This window comes from Martes martes (assembly GCF_963455335.1).
Source record: "Martes martes genome assembly, chromosome: 13".
Classification (NCBI taxonomy): Eukaryota; Metazoa; Chordata; class Mammalia; order Carnivora; family Mustelidae; genus Martes; species Martes martes.
Window position 1 is genome coordinate 56,341,932 of NC_137901.1, and position 21,043 is coordinate 56,362,974.

The following is a 21,043-nucleotide window of genomic DNA, read 5'->3' on the forward strand; positions in this document are numbered from 1 at the left end:
ACGTGGGCGCTCCCTTCAGCCGGCCTGCGGGGCACCGCCAGTCAGTCTGGGAGCAAGAGCCCCGCGCACAGGCGGCGCGGGCTCGGCCATCGGCGCACCGCCGCCCCCGGGGCTGGGCTCGCGGCTGGCCGCGGAGAGGCGGCGGGCAGGACGCGCGCGCCCACCGCCACGGCCACGGCCACGGCCGGCGCCGGCGGCTCGGGTCCCGAGCAGGGGAAGGAGAGCGGCGGCGGGTGCAGGCGCCGGAACGGAGGGCGGATTTTGGCTCCGCGGGCGCGCCCTCCGCTCCCTCTCACAGCCGCGCCAGACGCCGAGTGGGGCAGGCGGCAGGGAAGGAAGACCCAGGACCCTCTCCCTGGGCCCCTGGAGCTGCCGGAGTTCGGACTTCTGCAACTGTTGGCACTTTGGGGCTCCGGTTCTGTTTTTGGCTGTTTACCTTTCTCTTCTGGCTGCCTGGAAACCCAAGCTCCCGTCCGCCCTCCGCCCTCGCGCGCCCACCCAGCGCCGCCTGGGAGCGGCCCGGCGCGCACTCGGCACCATGAGGAGTCTTGGGACGTGCTTGGCGACTTTGGCCGGACTTTTGCTAACTGCGGCAGGGGAGACGTTTTCAGGTAGGTGGGACCGTTTGTGCCGCCGCCGGGGACGCGAGAGCCGGAGCGAGGGCCCGGGACCCCGGCAGCTCCCGGGCCTGGAGAGCCCGAGGCGGGCAGCGGGTCCGGGGCTGGGGCGCGGCGGGCCCGGCGCAGCTGCTGTCCGTTAGCCGGCGCTGGGCGAGGGGCCGGCGGGGAGGGCGGCCACCGGCGACTCGGGTGGCCTGAGCGGGCGAGCCGCGAGCACTAGCTTCGGAGCCGGGACCGTAGTCTAGCCCCCGCCTCTCCGCGGCCTGGGCTCGTGCTTGGGGAGGACCGCTGCCACTCCGAGTCCCTGGCCGGCTCCTAGAGGAACAGCAGAAAACTTTGCTTGAAGTTCGGCGCCGCAGCCCCGGGCCGCCGAGCGTGGGCGCTGCGCGATCCTTGTGACCCGGAGCAGCCGCCAGGCCGGGTTGCCGGTGCCCGGCTGCGCCCGCGGCGATCGTCTAGACCTGGCAGCAGCTCCAGTGGTGGCGTTCGCCTGGCGCCCTGCCCTTCCTGCCGCCGCCCCCAGGCCCTCGCGGCCGGTGACCCCGGCTTTTTCGGATGGTCGCGCCACAGCTCGGAAGAGCCTAGGCGGGCGTTCCTCGTCGGTCCCAGCGGGAGGACCCGGCAGCCTCGGAGGGAGCGTCCAGACTCCCAGGCCCCGGGCCAACGCGGCCTTGCACCCTCCGGTCCCCACCTACCCGCCCTTCGTCCCCAGCGGAGTGCAGCGGCCAGTGGCAACTTGTTAACTCAGCCTCGCCGCCCCGGGTCCCAGGTGGGAAGGAGAGGGACTGTGCGTGCAAGTGTGTGCGTGTGTATGTGTGTGCGCGCGCGCGCGTGTGTCTTCTAGCGGGTGCGGGGGCGTGCCGAGCCTGGAGGAGCCCCTCGCCTAGAGGACCTGTAAACCCCAGGGGTGGGGGTCCGGCGTGGGGCCCAGTGCCGCAGAGTGTTATAGGGGTTACCTCTAGATTGTCAACGTGGATGCACGGCGGAGGCGTGCACATTTGTACAATTTCTCACATATATTAGTTTCATTAAGGTCCACGTATAACGGTGGTACTGGGCTTCTTGTGTTTAGTATGAAAAAGCCCACACTATTTGGCCATAAACTTGGGTTGCAAAATAGGTTTCTGTGCTTATTAGGGAGGATTGAGTAAGTTGGACCTTTTAAATATTTATTTATTTATTTACTTATTTATTTTGATGAAGGGGCTTTTCACTGTCAAATGCATATTCGAAACATTGGAGACATTTGGCTGTCTGGTGTTTGGAAGCATACATTTTTATTTTCTTGGAGTCCTCTGTACACAGAGCCACAGATGCCTGTGTCTTGGGTGTTGCTGAGCTGCAGGACCCTTGACCACAGTTGGCCGCAAAGATGAAAATGAGATTGGGGTTGGCAGTTTGCTCTGTACTGTGAAATGCAAACCGTCAACTCCAATAAAGAAGTACCTTTTCCCTAAGTTTAATATTTCCTTAACTGTCTGGTAATGGCACGTGCTCCAGAGGACTTAAAACAGGTACACTGCTGTCCGATATAAAATCGATGCATATTTTGGCCTTCAGTCTTTCTTAGGAGCAGATTATGTAGTCAACTCACCAGTTTTAGAGCCTTGTAACTCATTAGTGTTCAAAGCCAAATATGGGTGAGGGCCTTTATTAAGATTCATAACCCCCTGCCTGGGATTTGTTTAAAGTTAAGCCTGTCAAGTAGCGTTTGGATGGATTTTTAAGTTGTGTGCGAGGGGATGGAAACAAATATTTATGTAGCTTATTTAAAACATCAGTCCTTTGTCATTAAAAAGGATTTCAGCATTAGGTAGTACTGACCTGTGTCCTTGGGAAGGCTGATGTACACTGTCAAACCCAAAAAGACTTCTGCTAAAATTTAGCCATATTCTTTTCTTTTGGAGGAAATATATCATCCTATTTGTTTGTTATTATTCCATTAATTGGGGTGTGCTTTCCGAGTTATCCTGGTACATTAGTGGGCAAAGGCGGAATGAAGTACAGTATCTGAGAGATTGTGTTGAAATGTTGAAATTGTAAATATTTGAAGTTGGCCGATTTTGTTTGTGCAACAGTCAGATATCTTTCTGGGCATTATGTTTTTTTCTCTTCACTTTACATTTTAGATAATATAGGTGTGGGGCTCCTACTGCTTTGGAAAAGTCAGTTTCTTTGTGTATGTTGGGAAAGTTTGATTTCTTATTTCTTATAAGTTTGACACATTTCTTTTTAGGATTCTTCTGGAAATGGAAATAATTGGCAACTTTTCACCTGACACACCTGATGTGATAATCAGTTTAGGAATAGAGGAGATAGATTGTAAGCCCCTTGAAGGCAAAGTCAGTACTTTTTTTCCTTCAAAACACTTAGCATGAAGTCTTAGATCTAATAGGCAAGCACAGTTGGTTGAATAAAATGCTGATGTGAATGCTGATCATTTGCCAACATTCACATTGTACCTGAATTAAACTGACACAGAAGCCGGGGGTGGGGGGCGCGGAGAGGGGTGATTGTAGGAAGTTAGACTTGGCTGGCATTTCCCTGACTTTGAAATGAACATTTTTCACAAGGGGTTCTCCTTAGGCCACCCAAAGGCCTAAATCATGAGATTTTATGTGATCGGTGGGTTTTTTTTTTTTTTTTTTTTTTTTTTTGTGCGACTGTGATTTATACACTCGGGACTTTCCTCTTCCCCTTCTGCAGTGCTCTCAATCTCCTGTCCTCTTTGGGAAGGGTTTGGAATTTATATCGTTATTAATTAATCATTTCTGGAGATGGACTGTAGGGAGTTTGGATTTCAGAGATCAGAAATAGAGTGCTAAACTTACTGGAAGAAAGAAAGAATTCAGTTTGTGGTTTACGTGGACTTTATTTACTATAAACATTTCGTTTTAAAAACTGTTCTCTGTCTTTGCAATTTCTAATTTGTTAATTTCTGGGAATTTCTAATGCCAGTATTCTTATTGGAGGCTCACTTTCTGCCTTCTAGGCTTTTAATGGTCATTAAAAATAACTTTTGTTAAAAAGGAATCGAGTCGGACTCAAGGAAGTTAAATCATTTTACTTTTGTTTGAATTTCTCTTGTCCATGGTGAGAAGCCAAATAGCTGGCAAGTCATTCCTCTTTGACCCAATTTCTTAAAAGCCGAGTTGTAATATATATTATAGGACACAGTGTTTAGTTTTACATTATAATAGATCTGATGTGTTTTCTCTTAAGCAAACTTTGGTTTGCAGAGATAGAAATAAAAATAGGTTTGGCCCTTTGTTTCTTCCACAGTATTTGGAATAAATAAAACCTTAACATAACCTTGTGAATTTGGGACTCTTGTGGAAAAAATTTATTTAAAAAATACGTTAAGAATATTTGTGGGAAAGCAGGCAACATTGGAATAAAGTTTATAGTTTAGCTAGTAGTACTGTACCAGTATTTAATTTCTAAATTTTGGAAATTCTACGAGGGTTATGTCATATGTAAATGTTAGGGGAAGGTGGGTAAAGCTTGAAATCTATATATTTTTTGCAACTTTTCTGTTAAGTCTAAGTTACTTTAAAATACAAAATATTAAAGTACCCTTTACAAAAAGTGGGAATAGATTTATTTAGCAGTGTGATTTTTCTTTTTCAAGTAACTCTAGTCATGAAATTTTACATTTTTATGGTGCTTTAACTAGATTGATAATTCATATGATGAAAATACTTCAAATTTAAGTCAGTGAGCATGAAAGAAATATGCCAAGAAATTACTATAACATTTTTAGTGTTATGTGTATGTAGGGAAGTATTTATTGCTTGAGCATAATAAATTGTTCTGATCTGGAAAATTACAGGTTTTAGTCTCTCATGTTTCCAAAGGGTTATTATGCAGCTTTTTGGAAGTGAAGTTACTTACATATCATGACATATGGGTAAGTGTGTATATAATTGAGTAATTCTAAGAGAACTTTTCTTAATAAGTAATCTGATCTATGCCTTCAGATTAAATAAACCATGTATGAAAGAAGCATAGCCTTAAGTTTTGGCAAAAGTTGGTTTTAGAATTTAAGTTTTCTTAAATTCTTTCTTAAATTTCTTAAATTTCTAAAATTTCTTAAATTCTTTCTTATAGAAGTTGATGGCTTTATTTGAAATTTTCCATGATAGTTCTGTAACAATTATAGTACATTCTAGAAACTGACAGGTTTTATGTGTCTCTTTGGTAGAAGGACTGTTTTGAATTCCTTTCAGTTTTTGTTTCAGGATTTATTAAGTTTTCTAGAATGAGCATGTATCAATTAAATATCGTAAGACATAGTTTTCAGCTAGGGGTCAGGTATGTTAATAAGTAGTTACATATTTTTTTTTTTTTTTGGCAGTATAACATTTTTCTTAAGGGTGGTGGCTACCACACAGCGCTCTTCAGTTTCATTCTGAGATTCTTCTCTTCAAAAACCAACTTTCCCATAAACTTTAAGTTTTATATCTCAGTTATTATCTTTATGACTGTAACACATTAAAAAGTCTGTTTTGTAAGTGAGAAAAGGCTTAATGACTAATGTGTTTCAGACTCACTAGTGAAACACTTAAAAAGATGCAAAATCATATAAACCTCCCATCCTAAGAGGATGCAGCTTCTCGGGTTCCTAAAATCCTGCTAAAATCCTGCTGTGGTTGCCAGTTTCGTCATCAGGAAGCCTGAGCCTACTCTGTAGCTCTGAAAAACTCAGCAGAGCAAAATAAGGAGGGCTGGGGTTGGGTGGGAAGCAGGAAAGCTTTAGTCACCAACCTTGGGAATCTGTAGTATCCTCACCACGGCATGGAAGTGTGGGAGATGAATCAAAGAAAAAAGGCATGAGAAGAAAAGGGTTTTATGCTCAGGCATCAGTGATGTGAGTTCTGGAGGTCCTAGCAGAAGAGGGTCACTGCACTTATACTCTCTTTGCTCTTAAGGATGGAACCTATGGAAGGGAAAGGGGAGATAATGAAAAGAGACACATGTACACTTAGTTGGTGCTGACATCTCATACCTTAGTGGCTTTAGATGGCCTTGGGGAGGGCCTGGGGGTATTGAGCCCCCGTCGATGGCAAGCTGTGTTCACACCTGTGCTTCTTAAAATTTAGCATGCCCAAGGATCCCCTGGAGTGGCCGTTCCTGGTGTTGATTTCTGGGGAGGAGCCCTGGTGATTCTGGAGTGGAAGGTTCACGGAGGGTCTCACAGCATCCCCAGGGAACCTTGGTTTGTGGCCAGGTTTGAGAAATGTGGATCTGGAAAACCAGTTCTGAAAGTGTTGTCTTTGGACCAGCGGCATGAGCATCACTTACCCCTGCCTCCCACCTACTGAATCTCAAACTGGAGGAAGGGTGAGGGGGAACAGGCCGCTGTCTGTGTTGGAACAAGCCCTCGAGGGCATTCTGATGCTCGCAGGAACTGTTTTTCCAAAAGAGCTGAGATCTTCATCGGGTGTGATCAGCCTCCCTTAATAAGAGTTGAAAGAGAACCAGGGGTAAAAATAGACTTTGCATTCGTGCACTTATTAGTCTCCTGATGAACACAGCCAAAATTATGAACAGGCTGCTATGACTGTGTTACAGCTCTCAACCCGTTAGGTGAAACCGCCAGTGTGACATTTCAAATAATAGTCTTATCTGGGGAAGATATTGGATCCAGCCAGTTGTAAAACTTAAATAGAAAAAGTTTTCTATAATTTTACTTACCACAACATAAAGTTTTAATTAAATTTTGCAGTAATGATTAGCATTTGGAAATTTCTCTGGGTGGATATTGTGTCTAGAAGATACTTGTTTTGTTGTAATAAGTGCATAGCCCAATGTGCCTACAAAATAATGCCTTTAGTTCAAGTAAACACTTATTGAGTACTTACTGTTTGTAAAGCCTTTTTATAGGGGAGCATTGGGGTGGTAGTGGGCAAAGTTAAGAATGATACAGTTACAGTGCTTTGCGTATTGATTAAAAGTTTCAAAATCCACTGCCATAGAAGCAAAGACTTTGTTGGGAGAGAAGTGGAAATTAATGTACAAGAAATTTGAAATTTTATTGTGGAAATGTGAAACTGTGCCTTTGGAAATGAACTCAACTTCCCGATGGAAAATAAAAGGTTTTCATTATACCTCGCTTTGGCATACTGCTAGTGCATATCCTAAAATAGAGCCTCGTATTTCTGTTATTCACAAAAGACAGTCATTGCCATCTCTGTCATCTCACACCCCAGGTAAATAAAAGCAATCGTGAGGTTATTGAACAGATTGATCTGGGAAACATTGTCACCAGACTTTCAGAGAATCAAGTCACAGAGTACCTTCCCACAGAGGCAGGCTGGCCTGCTTCCTGCGGCTCCTGCTGGGATCCGAAGCTGATCACTAGGGGTAGCTGCACCCTAAACCCACCTGCCTGAGCCAGGAGAGGCACAGCCTTACCCGCTGAAGGCTTCCAGCGCTCATTTCCTTAGAGCCGAAGGAAGGCATGCTGTTCAGTGCACCTTCAGCCACTTCTCCGTGCCTCTGACTCTTCTCTGTAAAGTTAAACTCTTGAGTGGAAGTGGTAGTTCCCCTAGTCATCATTTTAGGTGGTTGTAGTTCAGCACTGACCCAAAACCAACTTTAAACTTGCCCGTGATAATCTTTCTCGTTTTCCTTCTTCTTTTTTGCTGTGTCTGTGGCTGCCGTTCTATATTTAGCAGCGGAGCTAGAAGTAGTATATATCTGCCAACTAAGTAAGAGTTCATGTTAACCTCTGGGCCCTTCCCGATCAGGCCTTTTGGCAAGAGGCCAGAGAAGTCAGTGGGATGAAGAGCCATGGGCAGGTGTGTGACGTTGGTAGGAAGCGGCTCGTGTACTGTGCTTACATCTGCAAGAGATTCCTCTTGTGGCGTTGTCAATTTCGGGATACTGTTCAGGAGGAAGTCATTACAATTAGCACTGGAAATTTGATGCCGTTAATTTTCCTGCTTAAAACACAGAAGATGAACGCGTCATTAAAAACTTTGTATCTGAAAACCCAGTGCTGGAAGCAAGGGGAGGGAGGAAGACCTGATGGTAGTCAGTGTCACTCCAATTATATCTGGGGTTGTCGGGGAAGGCTGGGACCTGGAAGCCAGGAGAGCAGTGACTGCAGCATGGGAGGGAGAGGATGGATAACAGCAGACTTGTCAGGCACTTGTCAAAACAGATGTGTTTTTGGAATCTCCCTTGGAGGAAAAGGCCACCATTTAACAGATTGATTTATTTCAGAATACAACAGCCTAAGCAGAAGCGAAGCATTTACTTTTTATGGGCTACAAAGCATAAAAGCTTATAGAGCAGGGGTTTGTTTTCAGATGGGTGAATATTCATTTTGATCTCGTTCTTATTCAATATGCAGAAAGCAGATTTATTGCATACAAGGAGAAGAATGTGTTTTAGTTTGCATTACTGTGGAAGTCAGGGGCCCTGTTGCCTCTCCAGGCTTCCTGCTGTGGAATCCAGGGCAGGTTCACAGGTAGACTTCTGGCAGCAGGAGGCAGGGAATTGGATCACACTCTGTTTGCAGTCTGTGTTTGATGGTCCTGTTTGATCTCTCTTCTCAGTTGCAGTATTTTGAGCAACTGTAAATCATATCCCAACCACATGCTTGAAATGACTCATCGTATACTCTCTAGATATAAAAGTATAAAGTGGCCTAACACAGTCCATTTACAATAAATACTTCATGGGGCATCTGGGTTGCTCAGTTGATTAAGCACCCAACACTTGAGTTTGGCTCAGGTCATAATCTCAGGGTTGGGAGATCGAGCCCCACTTTGGGCTCTGTGCTGGGTGCAGAACCTGCTTAATGCCGAGAAAGAGGAACCCTCCTGCCTGTTGGTGGGAATGCCAGCTGGTGCAGCTACTCTGGAAAACAGTATAGAGGTTCCTCACAAAGTTAAAAATAGAGCCAGCATTCTCACTACTAGGGATTTATTCAAAGGAGACAAACATAGTGATTTGAAGGGGCACATGCACCCCAATGCTCACAATAGCCAAAATATGGAAAGAGTCCAGATGTCCATTGATGAACGAATGGCTAAAGATGTGGTAATATATATAATGGAATATTGCTCAGCCATCAAAAGAATGGAATCTCACCATTTGTCATGATGTTGATGGGACTAGAGGGTATTATGCTATGTGAAATAAGTCAGAGAAAGACAAATACCATATGATCTCACTCATATTTGGAATTTAAGAAACAAAGCTGATGAACACAGAGGAAGGGAAAGAAAAAATAAAATAAAAACAGAGAAAGAGACAAACCATAAGAGACTCTTAACTATAAGGGATAAACAGGGTTCTTGGAGGGGAAGGGAGTGATGGGATAGGGGTAACTGGGTGATGGGAATTAAGAAGGGCTTGTGATGTGATGAGCACTGGGTGTATATGCAACAGATTCAGTTCTACCCCTGAAACTAATAATACACTGTATGTTAGCTAACTTGAATTTAAATAATACTAATAAAAGAATTGAAACTGTTTTGACATCGAAATAAATGATTCCATAAAGGAGAAAGAAAAAAAAAAAAGATTCTCTCCCTCTCTTCTTCCCTCACCCTCCTCCTTCTCTAAAAAAAAGAAAATAAATAAATACTGATGATATATAAAATAAAAATCAAATCATTGGGCAATGTATAGTGTGTCTTAATTACTTAATAATATATTTGTTGAATAAATACAGAAGTGAAGTTCCCTTGGAGAGGAAAAATATCAAAGTACTTCTGCTTACTGCTTTTTTCTTTTTCTTTTTTTTTCTATCTATCAAGTTTGACTTTTTAAAGCATTTGGAATAATGTTAATAATAGGCCCAGGCTGTGGGTTTTGTGCTTGGTACCCTTTGCAATTTATAGGCATGTAGCTATTCAGTTGCTAAATGTAAAGGAAAAAGCATTACTTTTTGTTACTTAAACATATAAAAGTAAGCCTATGATTTTATCATGTGTGATGGAAACATACTAATCAGTTAACGTTATAAAGCAAAATTTTGCTAAAAATGGAATTTATCATGTGGTAGGTTTATCATGACTTTAGGAGGATTTGCTTTTAGTCAGTGGTAAAGTAAGAGAACTATGGCATCACCAGTAAGAAGGTTCCATAACAGAGAGTAATATATATTATCTCTGCTGGGTTAATTTCTGATTCAGAATGAAATTAATTATAGCTACACAGAGCTCACACTCTCCCATGAACGTCTAGCTCATCTTCAGGAGGGCCAGCGCCCTCTAGTTCCTTTTTCATTCAGTGTGGTACAGGGTCACGTGACGATTCTTCATGAAAAGAGGTCACTCTGACAACAGTCTCAGAAACCGTGTTCTCTGCTTCTTTGACTCTCGAAATCTAGACCACTGAACAGGGTGCAGAATCTCCCCAGTTATCTATGGGTGTTATGTCCTGTGTGTACGTGATGGGGCTTTTTGTCTGATTTCTCTTATCAGTTAACTGTTCTTCCCATTTGAGTGGCTTTTTAGGGAGCCCCTCCCTCTTCTTTCAGTGCTGCTGGGTGGGCTGGGAGCCCCTGTGCAGGCTTATCCAGAGTCCTGTGTTGCTGACCCTTGGAAGGTTTGGTGGCGGGAGGTGTTGCCCAGTCACAGAGGGAATTGGACAGCTGGAGGATGTTAAGGCTCTGACGTCAACTCCAGGTTCCCTGGGGTTTGGAAAGAAGAGCGGAGCCCCCCCAGGGGGCAGATCAGGCGTTTCTGATTTTGCAACAAGGCTTCTGAATAGCCTCTTGGCCTTGGGTATGTTATTTACTTTTTCTGAGTTTTCTTTTCTAGAAAAGTACCTTGTAAGATTATTGTAAAGGCTAACCGATGCCCTGATGTTAGGAGACCTCTTGGGGTTATGGGGTTGTGTCTGTTCAGCATGAAGAAGAGAGAGGATTGGCCAGTCCTGCGGCCAGTGTGACCCCACTGTTGTAAGTCAGAAAGAGTCGATATTGACAGTTTCATATGGTTCAAGCTAATAGATCCCCTTTCTGGGTCCAAAGCATTAATATCTGTGGTGTCTGGAAGCTATAGGAGGGACATTTGTGCCGATGTGGTTGTACACACATATATGTTATAGATACATGGCCAATATTATGCTTTAAAAGAGGAAAAAGAGCTGAAAATAGCAAAATGATCCCCTAAGAATTGATACCGTGCAAAGCCTGCATTAGTCAGTAGCATGGAAGGTGGTGTATTCACACGTGACTTGAAGTCAGTCATGTGAGCCTCCAGTCCTCACAGTCCTGGCCCCACAGATGTGCCAAGTCAGAATCTCTGGGAGGGGCCACTGAAGCTGGTCAGGAAACATCCAGATAATCGTGATGCTTGTAAACTTTGAAAGATTGTTTGTTAAAAAAGTTCCCGTGGCTCCAAGACCATGCCCTTTGGAGAACTTATCACGTCTTCTCTGATTAGTGTTAAGAAAGCATCCAAAGATCCAAAGCATGTGGATTTTTAGACCAAATTATTAACTGACCAAAGAGTATTTCTTTTATGAAGCAGAGGCTTTCTAGTATCAGAAGACAGTGAATTATGAAACAAGGCATTTTATTGAAACTTGGCTGTTCTGTACCCATCTTTTAACTTGGTGACCTCTAGTAAATTTGCTATCTGTCTGGAATTTTTAGGATATAATAAAAGAATAAAGACATTTCAGGGTAATCGGAACACAATGACTTTAGATCTTCAAATTTGCAGCTCTGAGCTGCATTTTGGGATGACTCATTCATAGAAGAGGATGAGACAAGATGGCATGGGGAATAATATTTTCCAGTACTTATTCCTTTATCTCCTGTTCATTGAAACATGGACACTGTAGAATAATTGGTCTTCAGGGCCCCATAAGGGGCCCAGAAGCTTGGCATTTTGATTGTAGTAGTTCCTAAAAGACTCACAAACCTCAAAATGGGCATACCAGTCTGTTAAGGCACTCAAAATTTCTACCAGCTCATCATTTTGACCAAGGAAGAAAGGTGCTTGTTGAAATGTCATGTCTGGGAGAGGTGGCTCATTAAGTCATCTTAATATGACATCCTCAACTAGCTGTCACCTTGATAAGTTGACATATCCTTAGATGTCAGATTTCTTACTCGTAAAAATGAAGACATTCGATTCAAGGATCTACAAGGTCTCTCCAATCGCTTGAAGAGTATGAGGATTGTCATCTTAGTTCATATTAATTTGTGAGGTAGCATGGTGTTGAGAGGGTGAGACCTGGATTAATGGGTTATTTTTTGATAGGTGAGGATGGGAGAAATGTCTAGAACATTGGGTCCAATCCAAGAGAGTGCCTGATAGAGCATGAAGTTGCTTGTTAAAAGGAAGTTGAAGGGGGAGGACTGAGTGATTTTAAGATGCTTCCCACATTTGCCCTAGGCTGCCTCTGCACAAACGAAGCCCTTTTCCTCCATACTTGAGAATGTATTTGCCATTCGTAGGGGCCACCAACGGCTATGTGGCAACTAGGCTGAAGGCTGTGATTTTCTACCTCAATTGTGGCCACAGAGCTAGGCCTTATTTCAGGGGGTTGGAATCGATAGTTATAAGTGATAGCCATGCACTGAGCACTAATTATGTGTGAGGTACCATGCTGAGAGGATATGATATTTTCAAACCCATGGTCGCACAGTAGCTGATAAAACTTGACTATGAAAATTGACGGAAGCTTTGGGAGAAGAATCTGTCTCCGTTTCTCACAAAGCCAGGTCATCTGAGTGAGGGAGATGGGCACTGTGTGTCTTCCCTCCCCATACCCACAGGTGCGGAGCTGCTTTTTCCTGATTTATGCTTTGATTTGATGCCATCCGTCTGTATTGAGGTGTGCTCAATGCAGAAGCATTTCAGATGGAGTGCTGTGTCCGTTAGAAGGACGTTGAGTGGTGTTTCAGTACATGATCTAGAATCTTTACAATGACCGCCTGGGGAGATTTCCTTTTGGGTCTTAAGTTCCAGGAACTGTGGACTTAGTTTTTTCTGGTGGACATAATGAATCGTATAACCCATCAAGTTTTCTTCTTTATGTTGGTTGTTAGAAAACCAGATTCAAAAGCGTGTTCTGTCATAGTGAGAACTTTTTTGAACGGAAAACCTCAGTCAAAGCTGGCCTTCATCAAATAGGGTGTTTGTTGGCTCTGGGAACAGAGAAGGTGGTGGGAGCACAGCTGGTCCCAGGGGCTCATCATGGCCATTGGGATTTGGAATCTTCTTCTCTAAACATCTTTCCTCTTTATGTGGTATCTTTTAGGGGTCATAGGCTGAACCCTCCAGCTCCAAGCCCAGTGGGAAGAGAGATCCTGTGTCCCAAAGGGAAACCCTTCTGCTAGTGAGCTCACTCTGACAGGTCATATCACCTGCTTCCCCTTTAACCTTCTGCTCTGCATGACCCGCCCACTAGACCAGGCATGTGGCCTGCCTACATGGACCACATGGAAAAAGAGTGAGGAAATGGAGCTTTCACCATGGAAAAAACAGGTTCTGTGACCAGTTGAAGAGAGTGGTGTGGCAGAAAAGAAATGAGTTCCAGATCTTAACATCTGAGTTAGTGTTCCAAGTGCAACTTGTGTGTGTGTGCTTTTCTTTTACTTCCTAGTGACACCACAGAACACAAAGGTCACTAAAAGTGAAGTACACAGGAGTGGGAAGATGGTATGGAGGTTATGATAGGCTATATAATACTTTTCCAGCTTGTTTTTTTAAAACATCGGGATATTTTCATTAAGTAAAATTTTACATAGGTGGAAAAGCATAAAAAATCTTTGGATTAAACAAGATTTTATGTGGGAAGATTAAACAAGATTTTATGGGGGAAGATTAAATCTCCAAGTTTGAAAACAAGGGGTAATGGTTAGCTTTTGCTGTATAACAAAGCTCCCCAAAACTTGGTGGCTTAAAACTATTTTCCATTTTTCTGTTTTATGAAGGGGGGATGTGTCTGCTGATCTAAACTGGGATTGGCGTACTTTATGTGTATGTTTTTACTTAGCTGATCTTGGCTGGGCTCTTGATATTTTGGGGTTGGTTGGCTGTAGGCTCCTATAGGAGAGCCTTGGCTAGGACAGCTGCTCTTTCCTCTGTGCACTCATTTCTTCTCCAGCAGGCAGAGTTTCCAACGACTGCAGAGGGTGCTAAGGGAAGGGTTATGCTTGGGAAGGGCACCTCGTCACTTTCACCTTGTTCTTTTGGTCAAAGCTAGTCCACAGGGCCACCCTAGAACAAGGGTAGGGAAATAGACCTCACCCCTTGGTGGGGTTAAGACCACAGTATAAATAGTGTGGATACAAGGACGGATGGAGAATTAGACCTGACATAGGGTCTGCCAGGCCCCAATGCCTGTGTTCTGAGATGCCTCTGCTTTGGAGAACATAGTTGGGAAATCACTGGCACCATGAGAAAAGGAAATTTAAGATCGAAAGCACTGTATTCAAGTGTCTACCCTGATGTTGTCATCTGAAAGGGAAGCTGTTTAACCTCAGTGAGCTCAGTTCCTGATCTGTAATTAGGGTCATTCAGTGGCACTCTGATTCATAAGGTTTGCCTCAGATCAAATATGATAATGGGCTGTATAAAAAGAAACTTTTACACACTGTTGTACCTCTGGGTGTATTCTGAAGGTGATTATAACCCGATTAAGCCTGGGCTCTCATCCTGGCTGTGTCATTATCAGTCGTGGAAGTCACATTGCCACATGGAGCCAGTTTCCTGATCTGTGAAGAGGGGATGATGTCTGCCTTCTTGGTCATCCTACGGAAAACATAGTGCCTGGTCTGTAGGAGCTGCTGTCATTGTTCTTAGAGCCCCATTGACGGCAGAATAACCTTGAGTCATTGCCTTGTGTGTTTCCTTTCTGTCTGCACACCCCAGAAGGTGTGGTTTTCCCAGCCCCAGGTTTTCTTCCATTTGTAATCCAACTCGTAAACTTGCTATTTCCTCTGGCTTCCCAAAGGCAGTGGCAAAGGAAATACGAACATCATATGCTACCTACATGTGGGTCCTTTACGTGGTATTCACTACCAAAGAAGTTCTATAAGGTAAAAAATGGTAGCACTGTCAATTTATGGTTTATGGGACTGAGTCCCCAAGACATTTTTTTTTATTTTTTGTAAAGATTTGATTTATTTGACAGAGAGAGATCACAAGTAAGCAGAGAGAGAGAGGGAAGCAGGCTCCCTGCTGAGCAGAGAGCCAGATGCGGGACTCGATCCCAGAACCCTGAGATCATGACCTGAGCCGAAGGCAGCGGCTTAACCCACTGAGCCACCCAGGTGCCCCGACATTTTTTTTTTGAAGATTTTATTTATTTATTTGAGAGAGAGTGTGAGAGGGGAGACGGTCAGAGGGAGAAGCAGACTTCCCGTGGAGCTGGGAGCCCGATGTGGCTCTCGATCCCAGGACTCCGGGATCATGACCTGAACCGAAGGCAGTTGCTTAACCAACTGTACTACCCAGCTGCCCCTCCCTGCCACAAGACATTTTTAAGTGTTGTACAAAGAGTAGGTAGAGCACTTTGTGGACCCCAAAGTGCTCTGTTCTCCAGTGCCTCCTAAGCCCAAAGCCTGGGCTCCTCTCCCCACCTGTTGGGCCCAAAGTACATGCCATTGTTTCCAAGTGTGCTTAATTGATTTGGTACAATTTCTCATTTGGAAGGTAAAAACAATAGTAAAGTTGGTTTAGCCCGCAGTGCCCTGTAGCTATTGCCGTTTTACAGCTCTCTGAAATAGTAAATTAGAAGGAAAAGTACTTAGCTTCTAAGGAACTTGAATGAAATTAATTGATTAGAGACATTATCCATATCTTTTTACCAGCAGAGGAGGGCAGAATGTTATCTTCTCTGGGGTTTCAGATCCTCTGAATTATGTTTTTATAATTTCTTGCATTTAAAATCTGATATTTGGTTGTGGGGAGAAATGTAAAATCCTTTGTAAATCTCTTACCCGTATGTGTTGGTGGTCTCAGGGGCAAAGTGCCACTAAGGTCAGCAACACTTTATTTTTAGACCTTTCCGTTCAGGTGGAGGTGGGCTGGCCTTTGGAGATGATGTTAACTACCTTCTGTAGAACAAACTGTGTTTTCTTTGGAGGTTGGACAAAGACAAAGGAAGCAAGTAAATCCATATCTGAAGGATGTAAAACAATCTAGTGAGTTGACTCTTATCTTATTTCACCATGGGAAAGAACTGTTTGGTTTATAATAGTTTACAATGATGATGTGTTTTGCTTTAATCAATTTTTTTTACAACATCGTTAGGGACAATTATACCAAAATCAAGTAGAATAAGTAAATATTAAGAGAATATTAGCATCTTTCACAGTGTTTTAAAAAAATATGGAATTAGATTTTTTTTGCCAGTATCATTTAAGAAATGATGATCATTGTCAACAGATGTGTATTTATATTATTTTACTCTTCGTTTGGGAAGATCTCTGAGCAGCTGGAGATAAAATGAGGTGGTTCGTTCATTGTTAAGGATGAAGGAGAACCCTGGAATGGACTTTGGGCCTCTAATGTTTGCTTCTGCTCTCCTGTGGCCTGTGATTTGGGCCGGGTCTCCTCATTGTGACTCAGGTGGCGGAAGAATACAGTGGATATTAAAATAACTACTTAAAGGGCCTAAAAAGATTGCAAGGACCAGATGAAAGAATTAAAAAAAAAAAACCCTGCTTTCTCTGCCGTGAAGTCCCGGCCACAGGGAGCTGCCTTTTCCAAGGCACACCCTCGGTTGGCTTGGCTTCTTAGAGCTCCAGCTGGAGTTGGGAAGTTCTGCAGAACGGACCTGTATTCTCCCTCCTGCGGGGCCTGCTTTTAGTGAAAAAGAAAATGCTACCCGCACCAGGTGAATTCTTCTCTGTCTCTTTATACACAGGAAATTGCTATCAAGTTGGCATTTTTTCCCCCCTCTTGGGATGCTTTCTGAAATGCATAGTGTTTCTTCCGTGCTGGACCCAAGGTTATTCTTTCATGCTTCAGTTCTAGAGATTAAAATCGTGCACAGAGGTGAGACATCCTCAATAATTGGAGGAATAGTCAAGAGGTGTTTGCAGGGCATATTCGTTTCCAAAGCATAAATAATATATAAATCATTGCCGAGGTCTGAGGGTGAAATGAGGAGTCCCCCTGCTGAGGCGAAGGGCTGCAGCTTCTGTGGCAGAGGACTCACGGGCGAACTCTGTGGTGAGGCCCTGGGGGGCGGGGTGTGCTGGGTACTGAGGAGATGAGGGTTGGCTCACAGGGAGCACACACAGGTAAGCTGATGGCCGGTCTGGCAAGGGAGCTTGCCGCTGAGTCTGCAGGAAGGCAGATCCTCCAGGGAAGGCGCTCCACTTGTTGGCTCACAGGATGTGGGGTTGCAGCTTGCCAGTGGAAATAAGGCACTGATGAGGCCTGCAGGCACTCGTCAGGTTACTGCTCAGAGGGAAGAGAGAGGAGAGACCTTACAAAGGATTTTGAGGGTTGTTTTTTTTTTTTTTTCCTCTTGAAATGGGATAATGCCTAACCAAGTGAGTTTTTTTTTTAATTGAAGTATAATAGATGTACAGTATTTCATTAGTTTCAGGTGTACAGTGTGTAGTGATTCAACATTTATACACATCATGAAATGGTCATAATAAGTCTAGTTACCATCTGAAAATTGGTTTTTGAGGTAGTGGTCATCTACTTAGAATAGATGCAGAAGGGAAGGGGCCTGGGAGATTGGAAAGAGGAACAGACTTTTCATGTTTTTTTTCTCTCTCTCTCTTTCTTTTAATTAGGAGGTCAAGTTGTTGGTGACTTGGCATTTCCCACTTCTGTCTCCATGCAGTAGATCTTAACTGCTACTGTATTCAAGGATAAGTTTGTATAGGATGGGGAATTTGGCCAGAAGTTGGAAAAGTGTGGGGTGTTAGGAATCAGGAATCAGGAATCAAAAATGTGGCTTCTCTTTTATTCCTATCCCTGATATCATGGCCCTAGGCTTTCTTTTCTTCTTCTTTCCTTTGTTCCCATCCTCCATCTTCATCTCCTATAGTAGATGGGTTTTAAAAGACAGGGGTGAATTAAGCAGGTGTCCCTATCCCACTGGACCGTCATCACTCTTACTGTATTGGAACTATCAGAGACAGGTCCTTGGCATCCTGTTTCTCCTCTGAAGGGTAGGAGATCGGTCAATAGAACAGCGAATATTGATAGAAATAGAAATGGTAAGTGAAAGTGTAACCACTACCATGTCTGTGTCAGGCACTGGTTGGTGCTTTATCTACTTTGTTCCTAATCAGCACAGAAGTACTTAGGAGTAGAAGTATTATAATGGAACAAAAGGACAAGTAATGCTTATTGAATATTTAAAATCTATGTGATTTTTAAATATGTATTACCTGATTTAATATTGATAACCACCTAAGGTACCCTAACCACTTTATAAGCCAGGAAATAAGGTCAGACAAGCTGTATGGGCAAAGCTAAGGTTTTAACTTGATCAGCCTGAACCTGAAGCCACTAAGCCACTGTACCTGCCAGTTCTTTGTATCAGACACGGATGCACTCTACACACACCATGAACTTGACATGCTTCTATTTCAAGACCCAGGATAGGTGCCTGGATACCCTGCCTGTAAAGGGCTTTGGGCCCCTGAATAACACGGTAAATGAACAGAGGAGGATGCCAGCTCTTGGGACACTTAGGCTGGTCTTTTTATTTTGGAGGATGTCTCAAATCAGAGTCAACGGATGGGTTCGCTCATTCTGGAGACTATGTTTTAACATAACCAACAAAATTGTGAGAGTAAGGAACAAAATAAGGGATAAATACTACTTCATGTGATCTTGCTCTAGAGAAATGGTTTTCCTGAGCGAGGGGCCAATGCTAGAACGTTCTAAGATCTTTCGGCCATTGACAGATAGTCTTCTAATCTTCTGACTTATGCTTGTGTACCCAGTCAAAGAATTTTTAAAAATTGCTCACTTCCTTGAGCATTGATAAGTTCACATCTGAAATGTTGTATTGTAAATGTATACAATTCAGAAGGAGGGACTTTATACGCTACAGTAAATATTGACATTTTAGGATAAAACTTGCAAGAATCTCTTAAAGGCATCCTTCAGAAACAACATCCAAATACCAAAGAGATTTGATTCTCTCCATTGTCCATTTAAAAATACATGAACAAGCTTATATTTAATTGAGAGAAATTTTACTTGCTTAATTTTTCTTCTTGAACTGCTGTTTACATTTTATTTCCCCATAGAATCTTATCCTATTACAACATGTTTAAGCTTGAGAGTCTTTTAGTGATTACTTACCAAACTTCTCTGCAACAAAATTGTATATAAATTGAGATTTTAATTCTATCTTTAATTTTATGGGACCATAAAGCAGTAAGTGCTAAATTTTATCTAGTTGAATTATCACTCAAATTATTTGTATACAGTGGAATCATGGTTAAAATTTATGGGACTAGTATTTCGGATATCAGGTGGGCTTTAAAAAAATTAGTTCATGTATCTGCCAATAGACCTTAGGATGTTAACTTATTGCTCAGTAGGGTTAAACCCAAATTCTATTTCCATTTTTCATTTTTACAAATCTGTGTTGAGAAATTTGTTCATATAAAATAGGTAGATAGGACTAGAGAATTTTTGTCATACCAGTGCCACTTTGAATTCTTTTCAAGTTACATGCCAAGATTCATATTGAGTTCTAGCATTAGAAATTATTTGTAATAACCAGTCTGATAGTTTTATTCTTGGAAATGCTCAAAGCCAAAAATTGGAAACTGACTAGTCTTAGCCTTTGCTGTCTAGTCATGCACCTTCTCGATTGCTGGGAAGTAATCCAAGCAGACCATGTAAACCAAGATTCTTTAATGCCTGTTAAGTTAATTATACCTGTTGTTTTTAACTTAAAGGCATCTTGTTTAACCCAGAAATACAGAAATATTCAGAAATTGTTGTGAAAACAAAAATATCAATTTTAATATACTTTAGCCAATGCATGCTTTAAATATATATCTACAATATATATTTATATATATCTATGATATATATATAAATATATATATATATATATAAATATATATATATATAAATATATATATATTTATATATATATAAATATATATATCTATGATATATATATCATAGATATATATAAATATATATCTATAAATAAATATATATTATGTACCTTGTGTACATCTATATGTGTGCGTGTGTGTGTATAAATAGATAAATATACATCTATAAACATTTTTGTCAAACCTTAGAAATGAAGATTTAGGCTAAACACTGAATGAAAAAAATTATCATTTGATTTGCTTAGCATAGCAGTCTTCATCAAACCTGTCAGTCTCATCAGCTTTACTTTCTATGAGAAAAGGTCTTAGTTTTTAATTTCAAATAAGTGTTAATTTGCATTTTGAGGAGATACTAAAAAAAATAGTGAAAAGAAGTGATATACCAGATTATTAAAAACAGGTTAGTCAAGTTTAAGATGATGCAGATGTAAATGGAATTATTTATATTTTATATTAAGTATAAGTTTTTTAAACCATGGCAAATTTATTCTGTTTCTCATTAATTTATAGGAATGTCATATAATGGGCACCTAAAATTCTGAGGTACTGTAAACTGAGGGTTATAATGAAAAAGCAGCTGTTTTTCTGATAAATATGTGAAAGTATGTGTTGAATTCTGGTGTTTGACTTCTGGGAATAGTTAAATGGGAATCATGGACATACTTTCAGAAATAATTATATAAGTTTCTAAAGATAGCAGAATCCAACTTTTCCTGTGTCTGTAACAAAAGAGCAGCATATGCCACTCAAAAGAAACTGGCAGCAGCGGATTGACAGAGCACATTTTTATTAACATGAGGAGAAAATATTAAATATTTTACAAGATGAGGGCTGACTTTCATTGGACAAATTACTTCATAAATGAATGCTTGATAAAGTGGATTTTAATTCTATTACTGTAAAAGGCACACTGAATCTAAACTAAATCTCAAGTATCTTTATTTGTGAATTTTTCCTGTATAATTTGAAAGTTTTGGAAGGTACTGCAATTCTGTTCAAAAGAATCAATGTCAGGAACATACATACTTCCAACTGTTTGAAGGTTCTTTTATTCCCAGCTGATGTCATGTTGTTGAGTGTGAGTCTATATGCTAAAAAAGAATTATTACATTTAGGTACGTTTAAAGGTAATGTTTTTGCATTTAATATTTACCGATATCACCCTTTTGATAATTTCACTAATTCTTCAGCTGTGAAAGGAGTTCTTTACGATCAAGGGAAGGAAGATGTGTGGTTGTTAACTCATGTAATACATCTGATTTTATAACATTCCGCAAGGACTAAAAGATTCTCTAGTACATTGTTTTACCCTTAAATGAAATACGGATATGACAGGGAAAGACACGAAACCCCACAGTGAGTGTCTGGTGTTTGATTAATCATT

The 21,043-nt window shown here is 42.0% G+C and overlaps 1 protein-coding gene across 1 annotated transcript in view; it reads left to right on the plus strand.

Moving 5' to 3' along the window:
- Window positions 1-312: 312 nt before the first annotated feature.
- PTPRM (protein tyrosine phosphatase receptor type M) overlaps window positions 313-21,043 on the plus strand; it is a 777,217-nt gene continuing 756,486 nt past the window's right edge. Inside the window, 1 exon segment of the mRNA XM_080821527.1 lies at window positions 313-611. Coding sequence (XP_080677653.1) covers window positions 539-611 — 73 coding nt within the window. The 5' untranslated portion in view covers window positions 313-538.